The sequence below is a fragment of the Acanthaster planci genome, linkage group LG19 (assembly GCF_054643075.1).
Source record: "Acanthaster planci isolate LZ-2023a linkage group LG19, COTS_SCS, whole genome shotgun sequence".
NCBI lineage: Eukaryota > Metazoa > Echinodermata > Asteroidea > Valvatida > Acanthasteridae > Acanthaster > Acanthaster planci.
The window spans coordinates 2195730-2207627 of NC_141795.1; the positions used below are offsets into that span (position 1 = coordinate 2195730).

The 11898-nt window shown below is 43.8% G+C and overlaps 2 protein-coding genes across 2 annotated transcripts; one reads left to right on the forward strand and one right to left on the reverse strand.

The window, feature by feature from the left end:
- The first annotated feature begins 680 nt into the window (after positions 1–680).
- On the forward strand, positions 681–5705 carry LOC110991095 (DNA sliding clamp PCNA-like). Its single transcript, XM_022256265.2, has 6 exons — positions 681–975; positions 2663–2789; positions 3259–3424; positions 3757–3951; positions 4293–4416; positions 4762–5705. The coding sequence occupies exons 1-6, from the start codon at positions 876–878 to the stop codon at positions 4833–4835; spliced, it is 786 nt and encodes a 261-aa protein (XP_022111957.1). The 5' UTR covers positions 681–875; the 3' UTR covers positions 4836–5705.
- A 3201-nt stretch (positions 5706–8906) lies between these two features.
- Positions 8907–10022, reverse strand: LOC110974021 (allatostatin-A receptor-like). Its single transcript, XM_022225318.2, has one exon. It carries the CDS (start codon positions 10020–10022, stop codon positions 8907–8909), a length of 1116 nt encoding a protein of 371 aa, XP_022081010.2.
- Between the last annotated feature and the right edge of the window lie 1876 nt (positions 10023–11898).

Sequence of the window (11898 nt, forward strand, 5' to 3'; positions counted from 1 at the left end):
GTGCACTATTGTGAATCACCGGTATTATGACGACAAAACTCGTCCCATTTTGCAGGATCCTCAGGCAGAGTCGGTGGCTTAAAATGATTGTAGACATATTAGATGGGAAATGAAAATACATGTAGAGTCTTTATCAAAGGAACATCTACCCTACCTCCTTAAACTTGCAGTGAAAAAAAACCGCATGCACTGGCGGCGCAATCGGGGGGGGGCGGCTCGACTGGGGAAGGCCTGCTTCCTCTCCCGGCCCCCACTTTTTGCAGGTCCTATTATTGGGTGGGGTTCATCAATGCATCGAGCTAGCTAATGATGACCGATGCCTGATGGGCTTGCAACTGCCCCTCTCCCCCCTCCCCCTTTCGAATATCGTTCCGCCGCCGATGATGAATGGACTGAATTGTGGTCGAACAGCCCCCCTTGCTTCCCCAACAAACGTCCCTCCCTCTCCCATCACCGTAACCACCGCAACACACAAAGACAGTGGTGGTCGCGAACCTTTCTCTCAGAGTCTGGACATGTAAGGTCCTGCCACGTTGCTGACTAAATGCTTGACACTTTGTCGGCCAGGGATCGAAAGCGGGTTACGACATGCCTACTTATTTGCAAGTCTAATACGATACCCCGCGAGCACTGACCAATCAGCTTTCTTCCCGCGGTTTGACATTTCCTCGCGCGAAAAATTTCGCGCAATTGCTCAGTCGTCATTGTAGCCAGCCATCGGAGAGGACCTACGTCGTACCTTCTCTTCCTCATCTCTGTCGCATCAAAGGTTTTTCGTAAATATCCGATTTGTTTTACAGAAAGGTCACATTTTGGCTGTGAGGTCTCAGTCGTTTCAGTGTTCTTGTTTGTTCGAAAGTACCAAATTTTTCAACATGTTTGAGGCAAAAATGCTACAGAGCTCCGTGCTCAAAAAGATCATCGAATCACTGAAAGATTTGTTCTCAGATGCCAACTTCGACTGCTCATCGTCAGGTAACACTAACATTCTAGTTTATCGTACTTAAATAAGGCATGCCTCAATTATTGATATTAGGCAAACATCACTTCTTTGAATTTGAAGGTCCCTTCACAGTCACAATAGGAAACCGTGATGTAGGCCTACCCAGCAATGCCAATTGCCATAAATGCCTGGCGGGGCAAGGCATGGCCGTCATGGCACGGCACTTAACCATTTTATTTTTAACTTGGCGCATAGAGATTAAAGTTTGTACGCAAACAGGTTAGCAAGAGTGCATGGGGAAAGTCAAGGGAAACCTGAGTGCATTACATGATTAGGGGACTTAGTTTATTGAAACATGAATGAATCACTGAATTTTCATTTGTGTGAATTTCTGTGGGATTTTATGTCGACTTATTTCGCGTAAACTGCTTTTTGTCAATCAAATCTTCCCCCAAACATGCCAAAAGCCATCCACACATTGGCCTAGGCCTATGTATTTCATTATGCATGCTGATGCACACAACCAGTCCGATGAGAAATGACATACCTTGGCCTAGGCCTACAATTTTGCATTGCATCATCGGCAACCTTGACTGTGTGGGCTGTGCGCATGCACATCCCTTCACTGGGAACCAACATGGTGCAGCAAGATCGTACCCATGGGATTGAGGGGGAACGGGCCAACTCGTAGGCCCTACACTGACAAACTCGTACACAGATTGGTCAACTAGTATGCCAACCAACTCGTACACTGACCAACTCATACATCATGTGTACGAGACGCAAATACACATGCAAATGTGTACTAGTAATGTAGCGATTTGCCTCGGTACATAAAACATTCTTCAAAATCCCAGTTCCGTTTTTTTTTTTTATTTGGCAGTCTGGGTCACTTGGGAAGAAAAGCTACCTGAAGCTCTTGTGTCAAAAATCTTTCGCATGAAAAAGACTTTCAGTCTCAGAACAGAAAGCAAAACGTATTCCTAGTTTGAACGCGAGTGTATTAACTCAACAACGCTTGCAACTACACGGCGTACGAGTTGGCTTGGTATGAGTTGGTCGGCGTACAAATGGGCATGGGTGTGAAATAAGCTAGCACATTCAGAATCCCATAGCATTTCAAACGAATGAAAATTTGTGACTTGCATTTCTGCCAGTAATGTCCACCTAGTCCCGGCCGTCTAATTTTGTTTTGCTTGATCTGCTAATCTGTACAATTGCCCGATCACGCTGTGCGAAAAGTTGATCCTGTACAGTACCATGGCAAATCTCCAACTTCCTTCATGTCCTTTTTCTAGGTAATTGGCAACTGGAACTTTGGGGAAAAAAAACGGGGCAATTGGCTGATGGTTGAATTATCAACAAATCATAGGAAATCAGTTGCTTGCAAATTGACTGATCATGCATGTGTATTGGACGAGTCCAGTTATCTTGTAGAAAAGAAAGGAAATTGAGGAAAAAGGAGTTTTGATCATGTTTAAAACATTTGACGTAACCCTTAAAGAAGTGTGTTGGCCAGATACATAACTTCCCAGATGCTCGTCTGTCCAGTTGGGTCTGTTTATGGAGTCATGTAAATAGGCAATTGTGATTGGCCATTGTCAAGATGTTGTAATTTGACAGTACTTACTTGGCATGACCAAATTAAGTTCTTTGAATTGTCAGTTTGAGCCACTCAATTAACCTGGTTATGACTGGCCTGTTCTGGCTCACGTGCAGGAATCACGTTGCAAGACATGGACTCAAGTCACGTTGCCTTGTGCTACCTGAAACTCCGAAGTGACGAGGAAGGTTTTGAGGATTACAGATGCGACAGAAACATCACACTGGGTGTGAACCTCGTACTGTGAGTACTCGATCGAAACCATTTAACAGTGGCACCTGACATTAAGTTGCCAAGTCAGAGTTATGACCATTCCAAAAATCAACACAACCCTTATTGAAGGAAACCAGTATCACATTTTACTCACACTTTGAAGGGATGTCAGATAAGGTGCGAGTAGTGACTAGGTTCTCATTGGCTCAGATAACGAATGAGCCAGTTCAGTAGTGAAATGCCCAAAATGAAGTGCGTCTGAGGGCATTCAGGAACAGCAGGATGCTTGTGTGAGGCCAGTTCTGTCAGTGCAGTCATATGCTGACTGACGATTGTGCTTTGTTGAATGGCCTTGCTTTTTTGGTTTGAAATACCGAACTGTCTCATCGTACAGAATCCTCTGAAACACGCAGTGGAACTTCACTGATCTGAGGGAATTCGGATTAGCGCAAAGTAACTGAAAAGTCTCATGCTCATATAAAGCATCTTTGTTTTGCAGGATGTCAAAAATTCTGAAATGTGCAGGCAATGATGATGTCATCACGTTGAGGGCAGAAGACGAGCCCAACATCTTAACCTTCATCTTCGACTCGAAGAACGGCGAGAGAGTTTCGAAATACGACATCAAGCTGATGGAGATTGACTCCGAGCTTCTTGGAATACCAGTGAGTGTTTGGTGACTCAATCTTAAGATAGTAAATGGATTGGATGCAGAGATCATTGGTTTGATTGCAGAGTATGCATGACCGATTTTCATTTGAATGTGCACAAAACTGTTCATTATGTCATAATTAGCAGAGTAGGTAATTGTGCATGCAGTCAGTGAGATTTTAAACACCAAAAATATTTTCCATTAAAGAGGTTGCTTAGCTGTTTATCACAATGTAGTAAAACACCACATGTTTTTCAAACCTTGAGTATTTATCCCATCAAGTAGCATCTCGTGTTATTTGGAAACGTCAATTTCACTCATTTGGGTTTTCTTTGTTCTTGTCAGGACACAGAGTACAGCTGTGTCGTCAAAATGCCGTCGCACGAATTCCAGAGGATCTGCAGCAACCTGAGCCAGCTGGGCGACTCGGTCACCGTGGACTGCCATAAGGAAGGCGTAGACTTCAAAGTGGCTGGCGAGCAAGGGTCAGGAGCCATCAAACTCAAGCAGAACACGACAGTCGACAAAGAGGAAGACCAGGTTAGAATTGATATAGCCCAACCTGACAAAGTAAGCCATAAGTCGGCAGAGCTACACATGGCATTTTGTAATAACTGTGCGTCAATAGGAAATCTCGGCATTCTTTACCCACATGATGTCCATTTTCACCAGGCTGATGCAATGAGTGATACATCAGAACAGAGCTCGGACAGCTCCTTATAATGTGAACTAAAACATACTTGTGAAAAGGCCACAAGACTCATTTTGTGAGATCCAGTCGCAAATTTTTGAAGTAGTTGGAGCCATCACTGCTCACCTGTAGCAATGCATTGTTGTAAGAGGAATGTTTTAAAAGGGTGGAATTTGATGCCTTCTGCCAGGTATCTGTTGAGCTGAATGAGGCTGTTACCCAGAGCTTTGCCCTGAAGTTCCTGTGCGCGTTCACCAAGGCCACATCCCTCTCCGACACAGTCAGCCTGTCTCTCACGCAAGACACGCCAATTGGTAAGCACCTTATATCAAGAGGGGGTGCTGTGTTTCTTGTTTTTCTTCCCTGGGAACTTTCATAAACTGTCTCGTATCTCTGCAACACAGGGAAGGATCCGTAGTCGGACGTGTTCCATTTTAGCGCAGTGTTCCCGTTTTGGCACGAAATCTCTGAAATTTCTCAAAGCCAGAAAAGTTGAACATCCGAGCGACGTTCCATTTTATCTGTTATTAGCGTGTAACACAATGGAGCTCTGTCAATCTAGTGTAAACTGTACTCTCCTATTATGTTCTGTCTTTGGAGTCTAGGTGCAAACTAACCGTTAATCCTTAATTTGTTTTGGTTTTTTTTTTCCTCTGCAGTTGTCGAGTACCCAATTGCACAGCATGGCTACCTCCGTTTCTACCTTGCTCCTAAGATCGAGGAAGAAAACTAACATTTTACAGGTTCATCTTTTTAAACTTCGGTGAACAATTGTACAAATTGTAGTTTGGTGGGTTTTTTTTGGAGCATAAAAGAAAGGCAGATTTTGTGGGGGGTTGTGTGGATAGATGCTGGTCGGACCTTAACATTGGTTATGCATTAAGTTATGGAGGTTGCTGAGTTCCTACATCGTAACATTTTGGGGGTCGATATAATTATCGCCCTTTCTTTGTTAAATTTCACGTCTTTTTCAAAATTGTAGTCGACGGGTGTTTGTCGGAAACATCTCATTTTCCACAGATAGATGTCCCTAGGTGTATTGTCTTTGGGAATATTATATTCCAACAAGCAAGAGAATAAGCAGCCCCTAAATGGGCGGATGTAAATACAGACACACGAGATCAGTGACAACCCTGCTGTATTCCAAAGTCGAGGATGTTCATAACCGTAGTTACGTTGTTAATGGTCAGTCTTTAAAGTTCCAACATTTTATTGAGTTTGCACCCCAAAAATGAATGGAAAATTGGAAATGTTTACTTATAGAACAACAGAATTTGTAATTTTTTCATTCTCCACACTGTTGGTGCATCCCTTTTTCAGTCATTTGCGAAGTGCATGCACTTTAAATGTTTTACACAACACAAACCATATTTAAAATAAAAATGACCACTGTGAGGTCATTCCCGTTAATCCACATTCTTGTACGGATTACAGATCCCATTTGTCCAAAAAATGTATTGAAATTACAGGATTTGGGGTTAATTTTATGTACAAATAAATTAAATGCACAAAATAGGCGTGTGCAGGTATTATATAAATACATTTGTGAAATGATTGGACATCGAGGTCACGTGAATAAATATACGTGTATATCCTGTCCAAATCGGGGAGTGTCCTTGCTCGCTTCTTTATTTCAGCTGGTCACACTCGTCCCACACTAAAATTAGAACAGGGACTGGATTTGGTCACAACTGGAATCCTAAAAATATGCAAGTACTGTATGAAAGGTTTTTGCTCTTGGTGATGACGCGGCGTTTCCTTTCAAAAACGGTGATTGAGGGCGCCCTCTGCAACGGTGGGAAAAACCTCTCAGGTTGCACTCGCTGACCTCTGGCATGGCAGCTCAGCAGCAACTACCTACGTTAGCGTAAATTGAAGTGATCGCGCAGCCATTTTAGGATATTCAGTACACTGTACAGTTGCCCCCGACTTCAGTCCATTCACTCAGCGCATTCGTGAAAGGCGCTAAAAGCCGGTGACTTAGGAACTCTTGTGCCATAGCTGCTTATCCGGTGGTAACACTGCACGAAATGCACGCCCGTAGAAACCAGCGCAAAATCGGACGGAAATAGCGCCGCCTGGTGACTCTCGGGAAGAGGTTGTAATACGTGTTACATATACTGTATATGTTTAATGGATAGCGCGAGCCTACACCAAAAGTGAAGAGCACAAAATTTAGCTCGGTTGCGGCAAAGGACCAGAATCCAGCACTGATTTCCAACCTGGGTCTTCTGCTTATTTTTTTACTTGCCAGATGTACATGGTGTTCATTTGGTGAAATTTCGGGAGAATTAAAAAAAATGGGCAAATTAATCAGACTGAGATTCAAAACTTTACGGAACGAACCGTGTGATCGATCGAACCCCCCCCCGCTGTCGAAATCCCCATTTAGTTGACTAGGAAGGCTGTAAGCAAATCAGCTAAGCCAGTTGTCGTTGATTGACAACGGTTGAGTTTACCATACACAAACAGTCGTTATTAACCTATGCTAACATTATTTAAGAGTCAATACATGCACATCTTGACGTCGACGTGTAAGCTAAATAACGGAGTGGCATATTGCAACGGGACTGGCCGGGTTAACATCGAAATGAAGGAAATAGGAAGAATCATTCTGTTCTGCCGTGGTCAAACAACATGAACCTCATCAAGCATCTGCAAGTCAACTTCCTTTGGAAAAGTTCCATACTTTTTTAAAATTTATTTTGTATTTATTTTTTGGTGCTTGCGTACACGAATGCATTCATGCGTTTCACTCTCATGGACCCAAAATTAACCCCATCAACATAAACACACGTGTGCGTTCCGTTCGGCCCTCAAAATCGCCCCGGGAGCGATTTTGGCGGATGATACGCAATGCTTGGAAAGGTGCCTTTAGGTCCAGTGTGAAATGGGATTCTATAGGGCTACGGCTAGATCTATTATGCAGGCGTCTCGGCGTATTTCCAGTTCAGGGGGAAGACCTAGCCCAAGACAACAGTTTTGGATGCAGCCTAAGGCCGTTTTCCAATACTCAACTTCGGCTCCGTCTCTGGCTTCAATTGTTTTTTAACTAGCTGACGTTGAAGCTGTAAGTGCAGTAATTAGTTTAATAGTGTCACGAAACATTAAATAAGATGCAAGAGAGCCAGAAATTACAGTAATCAAATTTAATTTATACGCTTCAGGCCCACAATCGGGGATTGGTTTTGGGAACGAAGCCTGAGATGGTATCCAAGTCGATATTGGAAAAGGGCCTAAATCTAGCTGTAAACTAATCACGTGCAAATTGGAGCAAGCCATCGGCCGATTCCGGGTAATATTACCAGAGGTCAGTTTTTGTCCGGCGTGCTCTCCCCCTGTCTCCAGGGTACACCTTGATGACGTCCATAAGTACCCGCTGTTCTCCGCAAAAAGGCATGAAGTTTGTATTAGGACACGATCAGATTCACTGACGACTCCTTTGAGGGCAAAACTACGTTCGCTTCAAGTTCGTGCAAAATTTCACTCACATGTGGAAATCAACAAATCACCGAACTTTTCAAGTATTATCAAAACTGGTATTTCTAGCCTGGAGGAAACGCAGGCGGGAAGTAGGGTCTTATTTGCGAGTTGCAAAACACTCATTGGTTAGAATTTTTCCAGTTTAACTCATTTTTACCGTCCAGACACCAGTGTCAAACTTTTGCTTTATCAGCTTTCCTGTTTTTTTTTTATTTGCGCCACGTCGCAATCTGCAGATCTGCACCTCGGTTTCGCTAGTCGAGAAACAACATGCAGATGAACCTGCGACCGTTTTAATGAGCCAGTTCGATATTCCAACGGTGCAGGCCCAAATGAAGCGCGTGCGTAATACGGGCGATTCACAAGAGTGCGCCTCCAAGAGTTTGCAACGCGTTGGCCAATCACAGTGCGGGAAATCTGTCGACCGAATACGCGTTTGGAAAGGGTCGACAGATTTCGCGCATGGTGATTGGCCAACGCGCTGCATGGTTTATTCTCAAATGACTTGTTCTAGTGCCTGATACGCATGTACATGACTGATTACCATACCACTTTTATACTGTGCAACCATCTCAAACCAATGCTCTTTACATCAGGGAAACGTCCAAAATTACACCATAACGTGTACATACTGTAGACAAATTATACTTGTAATCTCATTACATACCCGATTTCATGTCATTTCACAGATTGTTAAATATTTTTTATCACTTATAATTCCATGATCTCTATTTGTTCCATTCCTTATTACTTTCTGAAGTTTTTGTAGTTTATTTCCTTCCTTATAATTCTTGGATATTATGTACATTTATACAAACATGAACGCTTATTCCTAATTTCTGTTCAATTTAAACTTAGCTTAGTTTACTTGATATAATTCAGACTAGCGTAATGTACACGTTAACTCCCCGGTTTTAGGTATTAGGCAAGCTTAATACCTATATCCCCTGTAGGCCTACATTTCTTCTATCTTTCATACACATTCTTGTTAATTTTGTGATGTAATGTGAAAGGAAACCATACAATGCCATACCATACCATACCATACCATACCATACCATACCAACTGCACATCAGTAAGTGCAATAATATCTGTGGAAACGAAAGGTAGCACCGTTGCCGTTAATAGACGAATCCAATACCATTTCACTGGGCACTCCTGATGGCCTCCTTGAATGGCGGTAAGAATGGTGTTTTTGTTTTGTACGGAGTTGCTGTCGCGGAGCATTGGTTCCGTGCAATAGCTGTGCGTACCACCTTTGAAGGGTACCACTGCAAAATGCCAGTGATAACGTTACCGTGGTCACCAGAATTGTCTACATCAGATGTTGTCTTGTTTTAGATGGAAAACTGCTGGTTTTTCGGCTCGCTTCCGGTGATGCCGGCAGCAACAAGCCAGGATGACAGTGCGGAATCCCTGCCTGTACGTGGCATTGGTGAGGCCGTACATCAAGGGGTTGATGCTTGATCTGAAGAGCAGCAACAGGAAAGAGTAAATTGACAACGTTTCGTCCTCAATAAGGAGCCTTTCAGAGCCGAGGGCTTTTTGTATGTACGAAGCCACCAACAGCACCATCCTCATTAGGTTGCAGCCGAAGAACAGGACCGTATTGATAACTAGCATCCTTGTGATCTGAATCCGCCACTTCCGGAGGTTCTCCAGCCATCGGGGACCCTGCTGCCGACTGGACTTGGCGCGACGAAGGAGACATCTTCGAATGGATCGGATGATGCGTACGTACGCCACTACGTTGAAGAGGAGAGTTGCGACGAAGGGGATGGGTTTGGCCAGGTCCAGATGCTGCGCAAGTAGGGACTGGTCGTGGTTTGAACCACTCGTAACGACGCTGATCGCAGAGTGGACTTGCTTCATCGGTGGTTGGAGTATACGGCATCCGTTGTCCGACACGATCCCCTCCATGTTTGCCAGAAGAGTGTACATGATGCTGACTGTCCACGCAGCAACAACCAGCTTCGTGTTCCGCGAATGGCTGGATGCAATTCGGTGCTTGAACGGTCGGCATACCGCAAGGTACTGGTCCCACGCCACCAGCGACACCAGATACATGCTCGAGTAATACGGGACGGTTGCTGCCAGATGATAAGAGCAGGCGATCCAATCACTCGGCCGGTAATTAGACATGTTGTTGAGGGTTGTTGCAATAATGCCAAAAACTAGAACTAAGATGTCGGAAACAGCCAAGTTTGCAAGGTACACGTTGGTAGAGTTGCGCAAGGGCTTGTGACAATGAACAACGGCGAGGAAGCCTATGTTCCCGAGGATACCAAGCACCTGGAAGGTCAAGTTGATCAACCTCAGACGACCGAAACTCCTGTCAGAAGACGCGAGCGTCTCGGACAGGTTTGTCACGCAGATGCTGTCATTCCAGTTTGAAGAATTGTCGTCTGGGAGAGTCGAATTAGCGAAACACGCCATTTTCAATGGAACCACGCCTTGCTGTTGTGTGTGGTTTGTGCGAGTTGGAACAAGAGTGTGTGCAGATACTTCGGAGGAAAGTGCCTTTTACCACAAAGTGCTGGTTGTGAAAGCTGCAGACAATTTTTTTTTTCAAAGTCATACACTGGATGTACTTTCACGAAAAGCCATTTGCTTTTCAACATAAGCCGGAAGAACTGTTGTTTATTCAAGTTGAAGTGAGTCGTGCCGCTATAACTGTGACATATTAAATCTGTCTCATGATAAATCACCCTCCAGGGAACCAGAAAATGTGAATTTAATTCACTCATCGGTCAATATACTAAGATAATTTCCATAAGGGATTGGTAAAATAAAGCTTACTCACACGGTGGCTTGCGAATGAACTCGTGCCAGCCGGTGGTCACACAACTCAGTGAAAGACCGCTTGCAATCGTACTCTAAGTACAGCGCCCCACCGGAGACTTTTAATCCGATCAAAATTGCTTTATTGTTGCATAAGAAAGATTTTCTGGCGAAAGAAATCGCCTTTCTCAAATCCCTGTTAAGTGGCAGGTATATACGCAAACAAGGGATCTGGGGATTTCTGAGATGTAAACAGGCATTCGGCGTTAGAGTGTATCTTTGTTTTTCAGACAAAAAAACTCTTGGGGGAGGAGGATCAAGCCCCAGGGCGTGCCGCTGGGAATGACACCACGCCTCTTGCTGGTTCTTGATACTGGTTGGCTGAAACACAGTCACATGATTTCGCTCTAGCGCGGAATGAATGGGTGGAATGGAATGGATGAATCCCAAGACCGTACGAGCGTAGATTTGACTCAAGACTGGATCTCTGTGACGTCTTCGTTTGTGCTTCGAAGTTCGAGACCGCACGCCGTTACTTGCTTCGCGCCCTCTTGTGTCCAGTTAATACTATGAGTTTATTTCAGACATCCCGACTTGGCGAATGGGGCTCGAATCTGCCAACCGTTTGTACGCAGTGGTTAAGTTCGGGCGGACTGTTCTTGACGCAGGTTCCTTGTTCTCGCGCTCGAACAGCAGGAACACGGCCCAAGAACACTATTCAGTGGAACAGGATCACACACCTCCTCGTCAGGGTTTAACAGGAACACACAGAAAAAGTCGTGGGATTTTGATTTTTGAACAGCCGCCAAAAAAATAGCGAGATGGCTTACAAAGCCAGCCGGAGACAATGGGAAGTTTTGAAAAATCACTATTAATTAGTTCCCATAAAGTCAGAAATGAATGTTTCTTTTTAAATAAAAAAGATTTCAGCCCAGTTTTCTAAACATTAACTCTCAAAGAACGTACACGGACGCCGCCATATTCAATTGCATGCTGCTTGCCATTAACTATACCGACGATAACCGGTTGCATGGTTCCAGCGTTCGAGCGGCCGACAAACAAGGAACTAAAATCGAATAGTTCGTGAACATACGAGACAAGGCGCTCGAACTCAAGCCAGTTAATCATGTTAATGGCTCATCTACCAAAAGTGGTAGCAGCCAATCACATTGCCGGACATGTTTTTACGTCGTGCGCATAATTGCCAAGTCTACAAATCTGACTATTTTGATTGGTGGAAATTCAGTATACTTGTCACTGCCAGAAATGTCGTTCATATGATTAGTGCCAGGTGTGCGCAACACGTAAAGAACTTTATTGTTTTATTAACAGTGGGTTCTATGTGTTTTAATTTTGTATTCTTTTAATGTTAATTAATGCTTTAATTTTTTTCTGTACATGTTTATATGTATTTTTTTCTATACTGTCTGTATCCCATCGCTATTTTTGTAATCTGTCCCTTTTTTGGTTTAGTCCTTTTACGTTATTTATTTTAAATCTAACATAGTGTATTTCCTCATTGGGTGGGGGT